Below are 23,060 nucleotides of genomic sequence, written 5' to 3' on the forward strand. Positions count from 1 at the left end.
TTCAACAGAGGTGAGAAAAGTTCCTCCTCAGCCAGTGGGAGGACAGTGGCGAGAACACAAGTTAACAAAGCTCTTCCCAGAGCTGCTGGATAGTCACAGGAGACTATGGAAAGGAGTCTCAGCAATAACCTCTCTGTCAATGTGAGAAATATGCGCGGCAAGATCCACAGGCCTTAAAAATATGTAAGTTTGTGAGCTGAATACAAAGAGGGGAATTGATAGGGACTACCGTGTCCCCACATTTCTTAAAGAGAATTTTAAACGAATTAATACTTGGTAAGTATCTTTTGAAGTTTATTGCCATCAGCTGTGCTAGGCTGCATTGATGACAGTCATGGATACAGCTCATGAGTGTCCCTTGCCCTACTTGCTTTCCAGGTTTCTAAGAAGGTTTTTATAATCTATATTTTAAAAGCTCCTGACTTCTTCTATGCCATACAAGCTATTTTGGAAATATCTAATGCATTTCACCTGGTCTTGCTATGAACCTCATTTGAGAAGAGAGTATGATCTTGCAACAGGGGTTTAGTTCCCATTCTCAAATGGCCCTGAGTACGAATATTCTGATTACCAAGAAGGCATCTGATGCTGAACCTGATGATACCTCTTCAAGCAGTAGTGACGTTAGCCCCGTTAATCCAATTAAATGCCTGCTACTTTGGAAGGAGAAAAACTGAAACACAGGGGCAGCCTCTTCTATTCCTGCCAAAACCAGTCTTTGTTTCACGCTGCCACAATATGGTCTATGGATCCATGTGATAGTGGTGGGTGGGCGCAGCATCTTTTGAAGTCTAACACCAGGACTGGCAAAGTTCACGAGACTTGTGAAGCTGACAGCAGCTATGGCAGATGGTCAGTAGAAACCCAACTCATGAATTAAATCATGCTAAATGCTGCGTATAAATAAAGATCCTCTCACTGCGCTAACACCTTATGTTTGTTAGTTTATCTTTCGTATTTTGATTAATTATAGGCATCCAGTGAAAGTCCCCCCTAATTCAACATGGTTGATTTCACACATGGTTAATTAGAAATGTGTATTTGACTTTTAAGATTTATCCTTATAAATACACATCACAGAGGGTAAATTTGTTGCTCTTGGAGTAACAGCGTATCAATCAGCTCAGCTTGAGCCATCTTTATAAACATAACAACAAATTGTTATACGCAAGCTAAGAGCAACTGAAGTGAAGTGTCTCCTGGCCAACTGCAGTATCTAAGCACACAAAACTGGAAACAGAGTTACAAAAATGAAAAAAAAAATCATGATTGAGATACACCTGAAATTTGTCTTTGTTCTTCATAGTTACTCAGTATTAATTTTGGCAAATGTCTCCATCATCATGGAGGGGATAGACCAACCAATATTCACACTATGAGTTACAACATCACCAAGCTTTTTAATTTCTGAGGTATTCTAATTGTCCCTCACATTACTGGCTGCAAGGGAATATCAAAAGCAGAAGCAATCATCTTTTAACTAATGAAATCAGTGGTATATTGCACACTGCTATCCTCTTCCGGAGAAAAGGCAATATTTCACTATTCAGTATTTCAATATTTCAGGCATTGTCCTGGAAGGGAGACAAAAAAATCCCATTTTTAGAATGCAAATCACTCCTCTTCAGCTCAGTTCCCTGTTTGGGTAGTTTGGTTTCATTTGACTCCCACTTCTCATCCTTTGTAAATGAAGCATTCAGGGCTCATCTGGGAGATGTTACCTGTGCTGTCCGGAGCACCACTTCAGCTGCTGACTTGATTTTACTTTATAAAGCATATAACAAGAAACACATTTCTCCAACAGACATCTTATTTATATTGCAGCTTTCAGCTTGTCCTTGGCGTGACGTAGAGGCAGCGCATGAAAACTGAGAAAACAGAAGATGGATTTCAGAGCAGGCATGTTTGGACTGAGCAAGTCCAACTATCCTTTACTCACTGTCTACTTTAGGAGACTTCATCATTGCATCTCCCATGGATACTGAGGGCTCCATCGGAGTCATCACTCTTCTTTCAGCATCATTCCTCTGGCAAGCATGCCTTGGATTTCCACACTGTGCTCCACTGGCAGCGAGTGGTAGTGATATTAATTGTTCTCCTATCCTCTTTACTATCTGTGATGGGGTGTTGTTATTCCCACACATTACACATCAGCTATTATACAGTATTATGGACGGTATACCAGTCACTGCCAAAAGACATTTATTTGCTGTGTGGGTGGTGGGATTTGCTAGATGGGGGGGAACATTCTCTAGCTACAGAATGAACAGATGCAGAAATCCTACAGAAATCTTACCCTGAACACACTGCCAAATATTTGAACCTCAAAATTCACCTGGTATCTGGAGGCTAGAGGAAAAGAGATATGCTTTAGAGTATGTCTGCAAACCTAAATATTCTCATCTCCTTTGCAGAACTGTCTCCTTTGCATGTCTTTTTCTGTCAGGCAGCAGGTTGCCTTTAGAGGGTCTTGGGATGTTTTAAGCCTTTGGACAATAAGCAGAACCCAGGCAGGGTTTTTCAGCAGGCTCAGATTTGGGATGTGGAGACCAACTACTCGGCACCTGCCGCTGCACTCAGGTGTGGCTCTGGGTACCTGTTCTCAGGGACAGTGGTGGCTCCGCAGGTGCCCAGCGAATGCCCTTTCCCAGAATCTCACTGGAGGCACGAGCATCCTGACTTGCTTTTGGTGAGAAGAAATGGTATGTAAAAGCATAGACAGCTCCTTTTCCCAGAGGATTTAAACACATTATTGCTTTATTTAACAAAGAAGGTGTAAGAGATTATTAATCGTGACTACATAGTAAGTATTGTTTTTTAACTGCACATTCTTTTTTTCAACCTCACTCGTCCCATAAAAGTGCCTGGGATTCAACTCGTGCTTAGGAAAGCCAGCACTCTTTGGGTTTCCTTGTAGGCAGTTTCTCTTTAAACCAAGGTGTTCAAGACAGCTCAAGAGTATAAATGTATCAGCTCTTACCTGGACACCTTCCAAGCCACAGCAACCCTGAACTCATTAGTCATGTCTCTAGCTTTTGGTCAGTATGGTGATGAAAAGTCAGCGCAAGGCAAAGGGGCAAATATTTTAAAAAGATTTGGGTGCTGAGCTAAGAGAATTCAGAATTTCTTCCAAAATGAAAAATGATGCAAATACAAACATTCCGTTGGTATAATCCCGCATTATCACCAATGGTGTACACAAAGCTCTGTTGCCCTGCCAAGAGAGAAACCAGAGCAGGGAGTTTTTTTCTTCACTAGTTCCAGGTTTTCCTCTAGCTCGTTCTGTGTCTGTGGAAAGGGAGCCTGAGAAGAAAGGATTCTCCTTGCTTTTCCCCTGGAACACACTCATGGCTGCATAAATCCCACAGTCCTTTTTTTCATTCAAGTCACTGAAAGAAATCCCCAGCTTCTTTAGACCACAGGGCTTAGTCTGGCTCATACTTTGTAATTAAAGCCATTTTCTTGGGCAGTAGCCTCCAGTTGTTCCTCACTATCCTTTTGTAAACAGGTGTTTAATTTCTTCTTCCATTTAGCCTGAAAGAAGGATGCTTAGAGCTCTCATCAGGTCTGTGATCGTGTATCGATCAAAAGAGATGAGTGATGCTTGTCTTTGAAAATTACTAGAATAACTCTGCCATAATTTACATTTAGTATCTGGACAAAATTGTCTATATGATTTATCTGTGTTGTACCCCATGAAGACAGTAATTTTGTTATGCTTTATTACCTAGCAATTCCAGTTTTTATACTGAGTTGTATACAGCAATCCATGTGCCAAAGCTGGCCTTGTCCTTAACATCACTATGAACAGATTTCTTCAAGAAATGCTGTCAACTATAAAGTTCAGAATATAATTATTGTTATGATGCCATCAGCTGAAATGGCTTGGCATTTCTGAGCCTCTTGTAAAAGGGAATGTGCAGTCAGTAATGCAAGCAGTGATGCTCTTTGCTCATGGGCTCTATCAGCATGTCATGGGCTCTCTCAGGTTGTTTGGGTTTTCCATTTACATCCATATGCTCGTGTATAGACACATGAACACCCTAAGCAGTCCTGAAACTCATGAGGTATGTTTTCAATTAGAAATCTGATAGTAGAAGGTAGAGAATAGAAGAAGCAGAAACTGTTCTAGTCTTATTGATGTTGTCAGAGGTCTGACTATCAGAGGCTTCATCACATAACACACAAGAAACATAATCACATATATGTATGTACACAAACACCCTTCGCATGCACATATATAGTGTGCAACAGAATTTTTGGCTTCTGTCGGTACATTTGCAAAGAAAGAATGAAGGAAGAATGACTCCTGTTGACTCTGACACTGGTGGATAATTATAGCTGTGCTGTAGTTCACCTGGAAAGAGCAGAACTGCGCCTCTCTAATGTCTTCACCCTTGCAAATATTTTCAGGATCAGGACTGATTTCATCCTCACTTGCTGCTGCTAGTCAAGGAACTTAATTGACAGTCCTGACTGCAAATCTCCTTCAGCTGCCCTTTTTGTGCAGCAAAATGGTCCAGTGGCAATTAAGTGTGGGATTCCCCATGCTTTCTGGAAGGACTTACAAGGTAGTCCTAGTTGCTGGTGCAACGTAATTTAAGTTTCTGATTGAGCACACTAGACATTTAATTGGCTTTAACTTTTCCGTATTTATTTTTCAGTGAGGCTGGTAAGCATAATTGTGCCAATAAATCGGGATTGATTCACGAGATTGCAGCAGCTATAACACTGGCAGGAACTGAATGCGAACAATGCACAGCTTGAAGTTTTGAATTTTGCGGATCTTTGTGGAACTATAACACAGTAATGGTCTTGCCACTCTACTTACACTGGTATAATTTTACACAGAGCTCTACACTGCAGAAAAGAACTCGTAGGCTATTCCTCAAGAGAGTCACTGAGGAAAAACTCATACACGATTATATGGTAATTGAATATCCATTCTTACAAGTACAGATGCCACTGGGCTAAGTATATTTGAAAGACGTGAAACAGTCTTTAACACACTTATTAAAAAAAACCAACCAAAACCCTGTTTTGTTTCTTATTAAACTATTTATGGCTTGGTTCCTTTCGTAGTTGTTGCTGCACTGCATAAGAAATGGGATAGGGTCTGGGTCTGATCCTGCTCCCACTGGGGCTGTGCTGATGACTTTGTTGAGCTGGGACTCAGGCTTCCTCACCAGTAAAGGAGGAAACAGATTCCTCCCATCTCAGAAAGTCCAGACTTTCTGCACCTTGTGATGCACTCACTCCCTGGGCTCTCCTGTTCTAGCTTGCATCTTCCTACTAAAGTTTTCCTGGAACAACATTTTCCTTCTGAGCCTGGCAAGTGGTTTACAGACACGTATTCTGATATATTGATGAATAACCTCTGTTGTCACCTGATGTTCCTTGTGTAACTGAAATATTCTATGCATATCTGACTGGAACCCTAACTATGAGTTAGGGTAAAATCTGGACTGATGACTAAAGCATCTGGCTATATGGATATATTTGCTGTATGTGCAAAGTAAAATGCACACAGCCCTGGCTACTGAGCTAATTCTTTCCTTCCTCAAAGCAGGAATAGCTCCATTTGGGCTGACAGGCTTTCTTACTGCATTTTCAGACGGGCTTTTGTTCTCTGAAGCCTTTTTCAGCATTTGCCTATGGAGCTGTAAACTATCAGATTTATAGCCAAGTGATCCTTTTCCCCTATGAGATATTTTTCTGAGTCCCTGAACTGCAATGACAGGATCAATTCAGGGATTACAATGGATAAGCAGCTGCTGTAGGGGCTAGAAAACAAACAAAAGGGAATGGAGTTGTGGCTTCAAGGCCTGCTAGGCTGGCTCCTCCCAAAGTTAAAGAAGCGCCTGGCTGTGGCCAGGAATTTCTTTTGTAAAAGCTACTGAAGAATGAGTGGTCTAACTCTATTATGCCAGGAATGTTCACAGAGCAGTAGCTTCTTTGCTACTTATACAAACAGCCCCGATCCCAGTCAGGCGTATGTGATAAGAAGTGCTTGTAGACCACCGATGGAGTAGAAGTTATCAGTCAAGGCTCAAATGAAGTAGCACTTCAAAAATAATGCTTACAAAGGAAAATTCCAGAGCAGATAAACAGAATCTGCTGGGTCTGAGGACCTGAGCAAATCCCGGTTTCTTTGCAAAGCACTTGGGAATGTGACATTTGTTTCTGTCAGTCAGGTCCAACAGAATTAAAACCATGAAAGGGCTCATAAACCAGCAACAGGCTCCTCAAATTGTCTCCTAAACAAGGCAGAGCAGGAGACAATAGCCAGTCATTGGAGAGGTGTGTGAGGCAGAGGGACAACGGCTGGACAAGAGGAGCCCTGGGGGACAGAGAGCAGGCAGTTCCGTAATACTCAGTTCACTGTGGTACTACCATCCTAAATATTTCTCTGTTGTTTGTTGATTACTGTAATAATTTGCAAATGATTAGTGTGAAACCGTGAACCTGCAAAAAGGTATTTCTGGTCTTAAACACTGGGTCAGGAATAAAGATTTGTACTGTATGTACAAAAAGAGATAGTATTTATAAGAGCAAAGGACTGCAGCAGAACATCTAAAATTTAAGATCGGTGCCTGTGATTGCGTTAGAGCAGCAGCTAATCCAAAAACTGTGACAGTGATCTATAGCTAGAAAAATAAATAACTCCATGAGTTTGTACTTGAATTGCTAAAGAATTTGCTGCATTTCAGTCTATCATCACAACCATATGAAAATGTTCCTTAACATTGCTATGCAACATACTTGTCATCTTGGATGCAAGTTGGAGGAGGAGCTCCACCATCATTTACCCATCATACTCACCGTCGTATCTGCTCCAGTGGTCTTTGGCGCAGGGACTGTGCAAAAAGGGTGTTCAAGGGTGTGGGGTGGTGCTGCTGGTGGGAAGCACAGTTATTAGGCTCTGATTTTTCTTCCCCACAGAAACTGAAAGAAACTTGATGTAGGAACATGCTGGAGACAAGAGATACATACCTCTGTATACATACTGCTGGCATCTCCCAGCTGCTACTACCTCTGTCACTTAGTGAAAACCAGAAACTGGCACCTTGAAAAAGAGCATGACTCCCTGTTCACCACCTGCGTCATTTCTTATGACCTCAGACGCGTATTGCCCTGAGAAACAGTTGCATACGCAGCCGTGCACGATGCGTAAGAGCTTTCTGAGAACTTGCTCTGGAGAGACGGTGGTACTGTGGTCCTGGTGGGGAGGGGACGCTGGCAGGGGGGGCGCGGGGGACCCTGCTCTGCCGGGCTGGGGCAGGAGCAGTCAGGGCCAGAGCCAGCTCCTGCTGCTTTGGGGGCAGGGATGGGACTCAGTACATTTAAGCTTCCTTTTGGGGGAGAGTTTATTGGTTGAATACATGCAAGTTTAAGCAACTTTACAGAACTCACAGCAGACAAATTTTAATCTGTAGGGCTGGCTATTTTTACTGGCAGTGCAGATCTACATGCTATGTTCACCCCATCAGGGAAAAAAGCAATATTTTGTCACCTACAAGTTAATAGAACCAGCCAATGAAGGAATCAATTTATAATAATGATTAATAACAAAGCACTGTGGGCAATGGAGCTACAGACCAAAACTAATTTGTGGAAATTACTCAGCAAGTGATTATGACTAATGTGATTTGCCTTTGGGCAATTCATGAACCAAAAGTTAAACGTGTGGAATGAAACATTCATTATCCATTATTCACTCAGTACAGGCAATGGCATTTGTACTGTAGCAGAGCCTATCCACTTCAGACAGGTTTCAGGGGTTTATTACACTAAGCATTATATGGACTTTTTTTTCTTAAAAAAAAAAAAGGGGCAAATATCCCTCCTAAGGAGCTCCAGATGCTAAATTTAAAAAGTCTGAAGGGACTACACCTTCTGTAAAAGTGTACGAGTTAACTTTACAGCTCAGGTGTTGGTAGAAGAGCAGTCCTGTTTGAGATCAAAAGGTTTCCATGTGGACTAAAGCCCCTGAGTAGTCATCCGACTTCTTCTGCGAGTTTTGTCGCTTACGCTGTGGCTAGACAGCCACTGCTGCCCAAGTTAATTACTGGGGGCATATTCTAAGATACTTCAAATACATCAAGACATATAGCCAATTCCAAGATGATCCTTCAAGGATGTCTCAGTGTAGGTTTCTGTAAATGCCCATTCAAGCAAGGACTCCTTTTGTGTCTGATCCTCTTCCCAAAAGGGATGGACCTTGCAACTTGCTGACTTCTACAGCATTGGCTTCAGTGTGGCAGAAGGCAAAGCTCTCCCCCCTTCTTTCCCCACTGCCCTGGTGTTTCTTTCTGAAAGAAAGCAGCTAGAGCAGACTGTAAATGACAAAATCTACTCAGGAAAAATCAGTGGTAAGGACAGTCATTAAGAACCAGGCAGATAAAACAAAATGAATGAAAAGATACATTGCCACTCTTTCCAGTGCTCCTGGATTTTCTTCCTGATTGTTTTCCCTTTGTCCAAATCAGTGGGCGATAAGAAGGGGTATCTTTGCATTTGCTTTATTCTTTGCCTGACACTGAAATACACTGCTTTGTAATAGGACCATCAGGATAATTTTCTCAAACTTCTTTGTGATAAAGCCCTTCAGAAGGATCTGCTCATTTGAACTGGACAGAGATGAGTTTTCCTTTTAATTCTTTGGATTACAAAAGATAGGCCAGAGGCAAAGGCTAAGTGACTCTGCCTTACAAGGGTAGATTTTAAAGGCAGAAGGAAATGGCTGGAATAACACAAAACACCACGAGTCTATAGTAAAGCTCCCTCCACCAGACACAGTGAGGAGCCTGGGACAGGAGGGATTGTCTTCTCTTTCCCTTGCCAGCATAGATGGCCTGTTGTATGCAAGGAAATCCTGCAATGAGAATACGATCCATTTGTGCAGAAACTACTCTGTGTTTGCACTGTCCTGGGAATTTAGTCAAAACATTTAAATTGTGCATGGATCACGCTGGGGGAAAACTGGGCTCCCCAAACTTGACTTCTGCACTGCAACTTCTGTGTTTCTTTGGGTTGGCTAATGGGGACTAACCCTGACATCACTAAAGAGCATAACTTTTGGTACCTTTGAAATATACCTCATCTCTAATAGACCAACTTGCCAGGGTAGAGGAACATACGGCTGAATTTAAACCCAAGTTCAGGTATCCTTCTCACTTTGAGAACAAAAGTAATGTAACTTTTATTTTCACTGGCTTTTCTTGTTCTTCTAATACTGACAGTACTGAGGATACTATCAGGCCATATCATAACTCAGGCTGAAGTCTTCAAATGGCTTTAAAGAAAACATTAACGTTCTTCAACAGACCAACTACTTGCAGTTAATCCTAAAATACTTTCTCTGAAAAAAAAAGTGAAATTGGTGCTATTGGATGGTTATTTAGGTACAAAAATGTTGTGTCTTGAAAGGATCCTGGTTCCAGCTTTATTTTTCCCTTGAGGAACAGAACATGTGAGTAATATGACAGGTTGGTATTAATTTACTGCTCAAACCAAAATGGATTCAAGGGAGATGTGTCTTAAACCAGTTCTAGTTTTCTGACTCTAAAATGTAAAAATCCAAAGCGCAGTAATTATAGCAATTTGTACGTATCTGTTGACACCCCTGTTCATATCTCTGTTGTTTGTCAGGTATACTGTGTTAAGACAGCAACAGGACTATATCTGGCCTTTGTTTGTAGCTTATTTTGCGCTATTGGGGTTTTTTCTGGTGCACTGTCTTCTATTTTCTCCTGAGCACATTATCAGCATTGTACTTAAAGACTCATGTTTAAAAAATTGAACGTAAGTCCACTGTTGGTTGAGTTTCCAACTCTGGAAGTCTGGGGGCAGGGGAAGGACAGGGGAGACTGACATGGAGACTTAAAAAATTGCACAACTCTAAATACATGGTTCTTCAGAGGGGCTGATGACTTGCAGCCACTACTGACTTTTGCTGGTATTGTGAGTACTTGGCACTTCTAAGAAGCGTCATTGTCAATCCACTCCTTCATGAGTGAGTAACTTGGAGATTTTTTTTTTTTTTTGGAAAAGATAATGATAAGTTAATGTTAAACATGTTAGCCCTCCAGGCGTCTCTTTCTGTCTGACCCCATGTAGATGGGCAGTGAAGCAGCTGCAGATGGAAGAGCCCTAAGACCTGAAACGCAGCCAAACCCAGCCTGTTTTCATGAAACTGGGTGTCAATACTCTCTCTTTTGAATCTTCCCTTCAACCTCCTCAGCTTACCACCTCATCAGAATCAATCACTTTCTAATTAACTAGTCAGATTCTGATGCAGTCTGCCAAAATTTTATTATCCTGGTCTCAGAGTTATAGTATGCAATTATTTATTCAAGTTTCTACTGCTCCCACTTTGATGGAATTGGGTGAAGGAATCTTTCTGGGAGCCTAAGGGAGCTCTGTAATGAGAAACAGTTGCAGGAAGGTGAGTAACCCTTTTGCTTCGCTGGGTTTGCAATATGAGGAGAAAGGAAAAAAACACATGTGCTCCCTCTTTATGTTCCAGCATCCAGGGGGAAGAAATTAATGCAAAAACCAGCTTCCACATGTATTTCTTGGGTTTATGATTAGATTTTTTTTCTCCTAATTGGGAGTAAAACAATTATCCTTTTTGGGGTATTACAGTAACATTCACAGTTGAGGGTCAGGCCCTTAGTAAGCACCGCATAAACAAATATAAGACAATATTCTTTAGGAGAGTTGGGCATTACAGTACAAAGTGCTATAACACATAGCAGTGTGACACTGCCTCTGTTGAACATTGAAATTCCTCATGCAACGTGCACAGGTTGGACGTCTTGAGAATGGGATTTACAAAAGATATTATCTTGAGTGGGGAACTCACTGAACATATTGTTAAGAAATGCAGAGGTGATGAAGAGAGCCTCAACCTTCCTACTTAAAGCTAGTAAGGCATCAATGTCTTGACTGCTGGTGTATTCACAGCAGAAAGCCTTCTCAAGAGAAGGCTGAGGTACCTAAGGTAGCTCTGTCCACTTTCTTAAAAAATGGTAGCAAGAAAGCTTCATCATAACTGAAAGATGGAATGCTTTTCAGGAGGGTGCAAGAGCTCTTCTAAGATCTTCATTTTGTTTGATTTGGTATGAGGACTGAGATTTGATTTACTTCTATCCCAGATGTTAACTATTGGACTAGAAAATTATATGCACCTTCATTCTTTGCCTCAGCGAGAACACAATCATTTACATGAGGTTTCAACAACGGAGACAGAGATACATTGCAGACTGCCTAATAAGTTTTCTGGAGTTGAAGGCAGTGAGCAGCCCAGGGGTTTTGCACATGCTCCCTTCACTTTGGTACCACTGGTGTTCTGCTGTAACCCAAAACTGTATGCCACAGGACTGCCAAAGTTACTAACGTGCTCCTTTGTCTACGTTCATACAGCTCTTTTCAGCCAGACACAAATGAAGGCTTGAGTTTGCTGTGCCAAATGACTTTAGCTTGTGCCTGTGCTGCCCATCAGACTCCTTTACCTTCATAGATACAGGGAGAAGTCAACTGTTGCCCACTGGGCTCAACACAGGGGAAGAGGCAGAGCCTGGGACTCGCGTTCAACTCCTGGAACAAACTCAACATAGCGATCAAGTTGTTACTTCCCTGGTTCTGCTTTGGTTAGGCTGCGTTTTGGAGACTATTAATGAGGCTTGTCCCTCCTCCAGTGCTTGAGGGCAGTGCCTGCGCATGGTGCAGTCCTTTCCATGCTGTCGAAGGGGCCAGAGACCTGGCTTACAGGTACTCCCCGTCCTCCTCTGAGATAATGGGCCACACTGCTGGGGAAAGACTGCCTGTGCCTTCACTAGCTGTGCCGGCAAAGCAGCATGCTGCAGAGTGCTCTTGTGCTGCGCTGCTACAGTGGCACCATTGCTTTTCATCTATATCTGCAGGAAAGGGCCAGGGAAGAAAGTTTTTCACTTGCTACTGAGTCTCGTAGACACTGTCTCAACTCCCTCTAGAAAATTATTCTGCCAGAGAGATTCTCAAACTGAAGCCACTTCCGTTTTCCTATTCCCGTGTGTGTTCACATCTTGAATCAACTCAGTGTTTTAAGTAAAACCATCAGCCAGATAGTGAAGCATGCAACTATGTATGCTAGCAAGAAGTGGAAGAGCAAAAAAAGCAAATTTGCATGTGTGGCACCTATATTATTTTAAGGCACTAAGTGTTTCTTGTTAAAATTGTTAGGCATGATGAACCTAATTCCTACACTATTTTACTGGGAAATTAGGAATTTAATGGGTAAAGGCTGCTTTCCAGAGTATAAAATAGCTTGAAGTAAAGTGCCAAACGAAAGGCATGCCAGTTAACCCACTACAGTCTTCAACAAAGATCAGAAAAAGAAGATGAAAATAATCAAACTCACCTTAAGCCTGTTAAATGCAGCCCTCAGGATCTGCGTTTCCCTCTCGCTCTCAGGAACAACTCGTATGACTTTATCACTGCCAATAACAGAACATAGAATTGACACCTTAAGGCTCTTTGGAGCAGCACAATGCAACAGTAAATAGGTTCAGATAGCTACTGTACTTGTGCTCTTTTTCAGCATCTGCAAAATGTCAGGTGAACTGGAGCTCTGCTTCTAAACTTGCTCCCTGGATTATGCACTTCCACGGAACTGATTTGCTCTTTACAGATCAGGGTGTCAGCTTGACCCTCCATTTCTATGTAAATGCTTTTTTTCATTCCTTCTTATTGAAACCATTCAGGCCGTCATCTTCCATACTGAATATCTGCCTCAGATAAAAAACCCCATATTTTTTGCCAAAACAAATAATCTGTTTCTGAGGACAAGATTAGGTAAGATACATTGCTTTTGTATGGTTAAACATTTAATAGGCTTTGAAGAGTCCAGTGTACTCATGCGTTAAAGAGGGGACTTTAGAGGAGAGGTGACCTTCATATCGGGGCATGCCTTTTGCTTTATCCAGTAAAGCTTGCACAAATTTTGTGAAGTAAATAGCTGTTCATACACGCTCAGAAGGTTCTAGATAATAGGAGCTCATTTTATGCACTTTCTTTAGCAGCTCTCAATGAACATAACTTTGCAAACAGGAAACAAGAAACTGAATAGCTGTCCATTCAATGACCACCATCCATGTCATGAACTATGGGAGGCTGGAGACCACAGAAAATATAGAGGGTGATCATGTAACTAAGACATCACCATCATAATCCATACACAAGAGGGCTGAAATAAATTTGTGTGGACAATGCTAATTCCAGCATTTTCCTACATTTTGAGTTTTTAAATTTGTACTGTTGATAATCAGTACTTCTCCTCTTCCAAGAGACCTTGGAGGTCATGCACATCTTTATTTCTACAGTCCCATCCACTAGCCAGAACCCCCTTTTAAAAAATCTATCTCCAGTTTCCTCATTATCTGGGACTTTTATGCAGTAGGATTTCCCTTGGCATTGAGAGAAGTTTGTCCCTTAAATATGTTGTGAACTCTCCTACTTTCCTGAAGCTTCTGAGTCTGCTCAGAAGATATCTGACCAACTAGAAGCAACACTCGTGAGTGTGCATTTGCTGGCCTCACTGTTTTAGGAAGGCTCCCAAGCTGCTGCTGTTCTCAGCAAGCAGGCACCAGGTCTTGCCTTTGGTGTAGTGAAGCTACAGCTCTGGTAGGACTCACCTTTGTGGCAAGAATTCTTCATGCATATCCGTAAGCATTAAATATTGTCAGTAAGTGGTTCAGAAGAATGCACTGGTTGTTGGGTTCAGTACTACTAATAAATACTGAATTCTGAAATGGCTTACTCTGCCTCTTTCTGGCAGCCATTTTCCCTTCCCCATTCTTCTTCAGTGTTTTCTCTCCAGATAACATCTGCTCCCCTTGGTTAGCCTCTGATCCTTCTTTTTGTCTGAGCTCTTAAGTTTTGGTTCTCACCCCTGCTGAGCTTTCCCTGTAGACAGGTCCCAAGCCTTAAAACTCCTACGTCTTCCAACAGCTTCATGGCCTTAAAGTTTTTGGTCCAGCTAGACTCCAGGTTATGGCTGCAATAACACTGATGTACCCAGAGATGTGGGCCTGAGTCCATTCTGCTTGGCTGCTGTTGACCCTACTTGACAAATGGTCTATGCCTAAGAAGGAAGATTTCTGAAAGCAGTCTTGTTATAATTTGGCAGCTCTAAAATTTTAGGGGAAACTACAATGCTTCCAAGCCACGTTTAACCTCCTGTATAGGAACTTACACAGAAAGGAATAAGCCTCTTAGAGTACGACAACTGCTGCATCTTTTCAAGGAAAATAGATGCTTTTAATTTATCACACATACAACAGTAATATTCTTTCCCATTACTCATTTCTTTCGGAGTATTAAATTGCTGTTAAGAAGGAAATGGGCAAAAAGAAGTAATGATTGCCCAGGACATGAAGTAAATAGACGTGAAGAAGCCCAGGACATGAAGGTGAAGTAATAAAGATTCATTGGACATTTCTGGAAGGACTGGGATAACTGACATATAAAAACCAGATTTTAATGAAACAAGTAGCTAAGCATCTGTTACGCAGCTGCAATGGAATTTTGAAGGAACGGATATCACTAAGGTATGGTCTCGAATTAATACACATCACTCTAAACTGTCTTGGATTAGCTCAGCAACTCTGTCATTTCCAATGTGATGAAAGATCTGCCTTAAAGAGGAAAATATTGGTGCTGTGACAGATTGATCACTTGACACATTGTTGGGAAATGCCTCAAGCTGTGGCTGGGTCTGCTGCTAGAGAGCTCATAGCAAGCAGTTTAGCGTACCAGGTACTGTTAGTATTTTATGAAAAGATGGTTAAGCCATTATGACAAAGCAGTTTCATTTTTTGTGCATTCAAGATGCAGGAATACACTGAATTCCTGAGAACTATCTGCTAACACCCACTTCTGTAGGCTAGCCAGCCAGTGGATAATCATTATATGTTCTTCAAAAAAGCACAGTTACGAAATATGGCTTTACTCCTGATATCTACCAGTCAAAGAACATAGTCCTAAGGTTATTTTTTAGCTTTACAGCTTTCCTAGTTACATTTCACACTAAAGAAATCAAATTATTACCTTAAACACTATGCAATACCCATTGAATTTAGGGTAGAAATCCAACAGACTACCCAGTATATAAAAGCCAACAACAAAATCTACCAGATCATGGACTAATGTGGCTGATAAATGGCAGCTGTACCCCAAACACTCAGAACCACCCCCTGGTGAGGTCTCCTGCCATCCCTCATGTCCAGCTGTTGAGGAGAAAGAAGTAAGTGATCATGTATACATCTAGGGAAAGTTGCATTGCCTGCAGACATACGTCAGCACGCTGCTGGTTTATGCAGGCAAGGTTATTTTTCTAACCATAATGTCTCTAAACTTTTTTTTAAAGTCTATTTTTTTTTAATTTCTAAACAAACAGCAAGATGGGATATATTTTGTATAAGTTAATATAGAACTTTACATCCACCAGGACAAACTTTCAATTTACCCCTAGCAATTAGGCTAATGGAATTTAAAGCTAGGACTTAGTGAGATCATTTGAATTTTGTGTAAATACAGTTGAAAGCCTTTGCAAAGAGCAACACACAAGCTTTATGAAATGAACAGACCAGATGAGAGTGGTGAGCAAAGAGCAGAAGCGAGACCGCTGTGTCCCCAGGGTCAGCCTTGTGTCTGAGCAAAATGGGTGACCAGATGTTGGCTAACATTGACATGCAATGACTTTTTTTCCCTTCATTACCCCCTTATATTTTCAAGAACAGCATGAAAAATGACACAGCTGCTTTTGAAACACAGAATATGCTACATGGGCCTGGGAAGGGTGATATTCCCTGCTGCCAATGGGGACTAAAACCTATTGGTTTATTTCTTTGGCTCTTTTCATTTACTTTTTTCCATTTACTTCGTAGTTTTACTCATCTAGGAACAGACCAGATGGATTCAATGAAACCATTCTGCAGCACATATACAACTTCTTTACTGATGGAATTAGTAGTTCTCTCCCATGAAACTTTCCTGCTGAAGTCACATGGCATGAACTGCAGTTATGTAAATTCCTCATTTCCTTCAGGAAAATCCTTCTTATTGTTTTATTTTCCTGACTAATGTGAACCTTAATCAGCTCTCTCCTCTCCCATGGAATTCAATAAACGTATGTTTATGAAGGCTTTACAAGTATTTTAAACACAATTTGAGGCATGATATGTTATAAATCAAATACCTATAGAAAAAATCAGAAAGAAAATAAATCTCCACTTACAAGCATCCATTCCTAATGGTAGAGGAGGGATTATAGTTCTTGAGAACAAGCTGCTATAGCTGCTGCACTCTGGTTCATTAAGGCTTGGGAACGAGTTAAACGCTGAAAGACACATCTGAAAAAAGCATCTGAAAAAAGCTACAGCATGAAAGCCTCTTGTCAACTCCCAATATGCCATCAGATATCATTTGTGATGAAAGATCGATTGCTTCATTCCCTTTTCTCTGCTAAAGTCTTCTGCTACTCAAAATGTTAAATATTCAAACGTTAATTTTTTTATCTCTCTTCATTACTGGGATGAAGAGTTTCAATTGGGGACTCAATACTGTTACAAAAACTACTTACTTAAATAAGGTTGGGCTCCTTCCTGAGACCTGATGCAGACATCTGGAAAGGGAACTTTACACAACTTCCTGAGCCCTTCTTTATTGTTTTCTGGATTATAGCAGATACTGATCCCAACAGAAGAGAGCACCATTTGTATTTTCTCAATAGCATTATATATATTGTCTGCCTTTTAGTTATTAAGGCAGGAAAACTGATGTTATTGCTGGTATAAGGAAGAGCTGGCTAATCTATAATTTTGAATGAAAAAGATTTGCTTGGCTAACGTAGGCAGAAATGCTGAGGAGGCAAAATATATTATTGCATGATATTTATCAGTATAGCAGAGACGACTTCTCTGAAAACTGAATTTATATGCAAGTTGCCCGCTAATTCCCAGGCACGGGATATCTGAGTTTCATAGATGTTTTTCAGGCACGAAAAGGGTTTCCTACTTTATCCAAGCAGGAAACTTTAGGGACTAAACCAATGCTATATTACTAGCATTATTCCTTTAAACAGCTTAATTCAAGAGACAGATGGTCTGGAAAGGTGATTGTCTGCAGAAATTCCAGTTTTCATTCCAACTAAGGAACAATGCTTTTCCAAGCAAAGCTGGCCTCCAATGACTCGTGAACATTGCATATACAGCCATCTAGCTCAAACAGAGAAAGTGGGAACCAGTTGCTTCAGTGCATGTCTGTGTCTCCGAAAAAATGTGTGTGTACGGTAATGGATACCATCTTGCTTCACCAAGTGTCATCCAGTCGTATGCAAATAGAAGAGAGAAAGAAGGCAGTTACTCAGGGCAGAAAATAAAATAAGAATTAACAAGACAAATACACACTTAAGAGAAACAAACAGGCCAAAGTAAGAAAGTAGGCGACAAGGAGATATGGCGCTAACAGTGCAGGATTAACGTATGCAAGGAGTTGGGAGATGCCCCTTTTGACCCAAGGGGGAGCCTGTAGTAGTCTGCTTAAATGAAACACTATGTGTATTCATTTGAATTCACTTCCTAAGACAAGTATTATAATAACATGTTTGCATGAAGCAGCTCATGATTGTTTAGCTTGGATGTAATCCTTCCAATGACATGTTCTATCAAGCACAGCTACTTTTAAAGAAAGGACCATCATCATTCCAGTAACACAGATTACTGAAAGGAGCTTCTGCAATAACCCCATCTGCTTCTTTATTCCCACGGCTCATACATTTCTCCAGTGAGTTGCTCTGTGCTTTGTAAGGAAGGAATGAGTAGATGGTGATGCTGATTTGGCATGGGCCGGACAGTACCACGATGCTTATCTGTCCCTCTGAGTGCTCCCCTGCCCAAAGAGGAAAGCTCCCCCCACCCTCCCTCTTCATCCTGACTGCAGGGGCCCATTGGACTTGGGTGGCATGGCCAGGCAAGCTTGGTTTACTGTCCTGACTAGGTTGTGGTGATCAAGCATGGGGCTGCCCAGCCAGTGCCCCTGGACAGACCTGATTACATCAGTTGCATATATTTTTATCCTTTTTCCCATTCTTGACCCTCTCTTTCACCATGCTTGTATCTTGCCTTCTCTGTCCATTTGCCCTCAAATAAACAACTCAGCCCTAATTACTTTTTCCCAGTTGGTCCCAGGTTTGCTACATCTGTACTTGAATTTGGTATTTCTAGGTAATCACAGCCTCATACGGCATTACTGATATAGTTACCTAGGTACTGTTGCCCGCAAGATGTCCCCAATACTCCCGTTCAATTACCTGTGAAATTCAATAATTTCTCACATACCTCCCTCTTTACCTCCTACAAGATCCAGCTGTGCTAGTGTGATCTGAAATTTTTGTCAGCTTCTCACATTGTCACATCCAGCAATTTCTCATGTCATGTCCCATAGTTTATCCACGTCCTGATCAGTTAGCTTAACCTCAGTCCAGGGTCTAGTCCACAGCCTGCGCTTGCCTGCAGTCCCAACCCTCCTCCATACTAAAAGTCCACACAGAAGCTCATATGCTTTTCTGAACTTCAAAATTGCTTCAGTTCATTCTAAGCTCCATGTATATTTTCAGACAACTGCATCAACAATTTCCAAATTAAGTATCTCCGGACTCTGCCCAGCAGATTTGCTCTTGACCTTGGTGAAATCAAAGAAAGAACACCAAATCTGAAAGTGGGTTGTTACAGAATTTAGATATCAAGAGCAGAAGGCTGAAGGGGCAAATGCTTCAGTGTTAGAGGTCTACATTAGACTTCTTGTGCTCCAACTTCCTTTAAGACCTTGAGCAAACCATCACAGGTCATCTACAAGTGAAGTTAAGCGCAGGCTTGGCAGAAGGTTTCTTATACTGAGCTCCACATGCTTTATATCCACATTGCTGCCTGTCATTCAGTTGTAAAAATCACACACTGTGTATTTGGTTAGAGATATTTGCTGGTGGACCGGTTTGTTTGGTCCCTCTCTGCCCCATCCATTCCAATGGCCTGGGCTCTGTCCTGGTGAGTGTCCTTGAAGCACAGGTACTTGCAAAAGCATGGCATTCAGCCTGACTCTATAGCTGAGTGCATACTTGCCTATAAAGCATGATGGACAAGCTTAGGCTTAGAGCTATGCTTAGCTGACAGTGTAAACATCTCAGCTCCCCACCCCCATAAATGGAGATAATAGCATCTTTTAAACTTGTGGGGGTATTGAGACAATAAATAAAATTCATGACTTTTAAGCTTCCAGATGGCTACGGTAATGGGAGCAATGCAGGGACCACAGATGGAAGGCAGTAAATACACATTTTACAGAAGGTAAAGAACAAAATTCTGCAACTCTTTTTAAGTCTTGAAACCTTGTGCATTTACCCGATAGACTTCAATGGTGTCGCAAGCACTGTAAGAGATCTCTCTACACCTAGAAAGATATCAAACCTCCAATGGTCCATAGGTCTGACTTGCCATGTGGCTCTCCATTTCCTCTGCTTGCCTTTGATCTTAATAGAGAGAAGCAGATACACTCAGACATGCACAATGCTGAGAAACGGCACAGGCTTCTTCAAGCCCTGTTTTCTATTACAGACACACACACACACAAGAGGCAGAAGAGCACTTTATTTGTTCTAATGGTTGTATTTTCCCCTAGAGTTATCAAAGACTGTACTGCATGAAACTGGACAAAGCCATCGGTTGCCCAGCAGGTCCTATAATGCCTCAGAAAGACAGTAAATGCCATTGCTCATGATTCACTCATGGTGGGGAAATAAAAACCAGCATTTCTGCCTGGTCACCTGAAAACTACCTCCTTTCTCAGAAGTTTAAACCTCACTATTCCTTGACAACTTTGCTTTTATTAAAGCCAAAGTACCATCACACCATGTGGACATGGCTTTGGCTTTTCTAGTAAATCTGTTTGAGACTGAAAAAAATCAAGACTAATGTGCACAAAGAAGGTAAGCAATGTAAAGCTACAATTTACGTCTTTTAAAAAATTTAATAGTGATGCTTTATTATTTGGTGCTACTCCTTTGCATCCTTTTTTCAACTTCATACTTTTTTCAGTATCCTAGAAAAGCTTTTTTTCAAATAATCTAATATTTTCCACATCTTGAGCTTTTCCTATACATGAGTCTCCTGATAATGCGGATATTTGCCAAAGTCTTGTCTGTATGCAAAGAGGGCATGCAGAGGATCCTTACTTTTCAAGTTCAGTGAAAAATTAGTAGGTGCTATACTTCTTTCCTTTTATGCTTTTCCACAGACAATGAATTGATATTTGTAAAATAACGAACAGCAAAGAGTCCAAAGAAGATGTCCATGCTCTCTCGCTTTGGAGACAGCTATGAAATTGTGAAATATGCTCAAAGGATGGAAATAACCACCATTTTTGGTTGTGTGATGGATGCACTGGACCTCTTAACCAAACTAGCAGTAGTTTGGTTCAGGCTCCAAAGGAGGTAAAGGCCCGAGCCATGGCCGGGCCAAGAGCTCCTCTAGTCCCTATCTGTTCTCTGAGAACCCACAAAGAAGCTGAGTGACACAGTGAGCGTCGATGCATATGAGCTTGGAACACCGATCATGCGATTGACACATGAATAGCGGGTGGCTTTTCCAAGACTCATTTATCAAGGAACAAAGAAAGTTGTGGGTACAAGGAGCCTCATGCATATCTTTCCTATCGCATGTAATCTGACTACTAGCCAACCACTTTATCTAGAAATATGACAGCCAAAGTGAGCCTTTTTTGAGCTCTCCCTTCTAGGCAGCGTGGCTGCATGGCGGTGGTCTCCCCTTGAGCTGGGACACCTCTCAAGGTTGCTCCTCGAGGCAGAGAGACCTTTTACCAACACCAGATCTTTGGTAAGCAACCGATATTGTGCATAACCTTGTAGTATGATAACTTTGATTTTGTCTTGGTAACTTTGCATGCCTGAATTGATAAATTTTGCATATATAATCCCTTAGACATCAACCGTTGTCCAAGTCTGAGACTAAGATTGGACCTAGCTGCACCTAAGCTCCATCAGGAGTTTAGAAAGCAAGGGGGTGTATTCTGAACCTCGTGACTCAATGGGAGGGTCCTCCGTACCCTTTCGTATCCTCAGTCTCTCTGTGAATCATTTTAACTCGGGTGTAACCCAATTTTCCTGTGTATGTTTCTTCCATGCAGTAATTAATAGAGTGAACCTTGCCATCGAACTTTGTTAAGTCGCGCTTTTATAAATCATATTAAAACCACTTTTGCTAATACCTTTGACAGTGATTTTTTTAAGCGATCTAAATCACTCATTCACGACAGGTTGCTCAGGCAAGCTACAAACCTGGAAAATATGAAGTAGTACATTTTCAGTGAAAGCACTCTTCTACAGTCTTTAAAGAAAATTTTAAAGACTGGTAGTTTTCTGATAAAATTGCATAAGTTGTCACCACTGCATACTAAACCGTAATATTTTACCATGAAAAAACCATGGTAAAATTGATTTACCATATACTATTTTAAAAAGTGTTTGTATTAAAACTCTCATATACCCAGAAGTAAGTAAAATAACTATTTTTTCTGATACTAATAAATAGCTTACCACACACAAATGTAAGGTCTAAAACCTTCCTTTAGAATGTCTGAAGTTCACAGCAAATCCTTAATTTATAGAACACAAGCTATGTGGACTTCACTTTTTATGAGCTGTGGTTTTACTTGACCTGCCACAACTGAAGAAGGGAATGTTTCAGTCCAATACCTGCACATTTCCAACTGTGTGACAACCACCGAATAGGGTATGTAATTTATCTGCCTTGATGGCTTTTTCTCAAGGACCAGACAATACTTCAATCTTTGAAAAACAGAAGGGAAGAAATTATTACTTTTATTTTCATGAGTCATGGTCTTCATGTAAATTTGTAATTATTTTTCTTTTTTTTTTTTTTAATTTAAACACAATCTCTATAGGAGGCCCATAAAAAAACATGCTAAATTTATTACGCCGTTTCCTTTAACAGCAAAGAGGAAGATCTTATGACCAGCAGGTCTTTTCTAGTACTCTGTTCCTCTCATTGTTTGTAATTAATTCAAGCCAAAATGATTCCCATCTTTGGAGAAGTAATTGCACAGAGTAACAGAATAAGTTTGGCTGATGGGATATCTGGAGTTCATGTCATCAGATACCCTTGTAGCTCTTCTCTGTACCTGTCCCCGCTTTTCTGCTTTTGAACATGGACTGAAAGTGCTGTGTAAACTTTGTTACTCCTTTGAAAAGTCTCCACTCCTACAAGCTCAATTTTATGGTCCTAACACCCTGGAGCTCACAGTCATCCTATGGCTGAATAGTACATTGCTATTTTTTTCCTCCCTGATCCAACCCAAGGATTTGCGGTTATAGGAGAAATTTCTGTATGTATGATCTTTAAATTTGAACTATTGAATTCCATCCTAGTTCTCTTAATTCAATCATTAAGTCCATCGAGTTTCTCTAATACATGGCTAGAAGCTTCCTTGAATAAATAACTTGAGAAAATAATTTGGGGATAAAGAAAACCTCTTTGTATTTTTGTGGGTAATGATAACTCAAGGCACAGAGAATGAGGGATAAAAGCATGAAGCAATTCCTGTTGCTGAATGGGACAAAGTCTGGAAGTATTTGGTTATTCCTGATAGGCAATCTCTTGAACTCAGTTTAAGACCTTGATCCTCAGGCTCTCATGAATGTATAAAGGCTTTCAGCGTCAGCAGGAGGAAGTCTGTACTCATTACTGTACTTGGCACAGAAACACAAATAACTGGTAAGTGTGTGAGTTTGTAAGTATATAAAAAAGAGATCAGAAGAATTGTCTCATACATATTTTAAGAAGTAAATGTCAAGATGGTGAGCTTAGTTTTAATTTAAGATTTATCATTAGTGTTTTCTATGTATTTATTCATTTATGCAAGTTACAGCAAGAAGGATGAAAATATTTATGGAGTAAAAAAAAATGTTATGGCTTGAAATACTGTTG

The 23,060-nt window shown here is 40.9% G+C and overlaps 1 protein-coding gene across 1 annotated transcript in view; it reads right to left on the minus strand.

Moving 5' to 3' along the window:
• The window catches only part of CPA6 (carboxypeptidase A6), a 48,557-nt gene extending 34,855 nt beyond the window's left edge, over positions 1–13,702 (minus strand). The window contains exons 1-2 of the mRNA XM_075495465.1: positions 13,677–13,702; positions 12,404–12,479 (exon numbers count right to left, since the gene is read on the minus strand). Of these exons, the coding sequence (XP_075351580.1) occupies positions 12,404–12,479; positions 13,677–13,702 (102 nt within the window). The remainder of the gene's footprint in view (positions 1–12,403; positions 12,480–13,676) is intronic.
• Between the last annotated feature and the right edge of the window lie 9,358 nt (positions 13,703–23,060).

The sequence above is a fragment of the Mycteria americana genome, chromosome 2 (assembly GCF_035582795.1).
Source record: "Mycteria americana isolate JAX WOST 10 ecotype Jacksonville Zoo and Gardens chromosome 2, USCA_MyAme_1.0, whole genome shotgun sequence".
NCBI lineage: Eukaryota > Metazoa > Chordata > Aves > Ciconiiformes > Ciconiidae > Mycteria > Mycteria americana.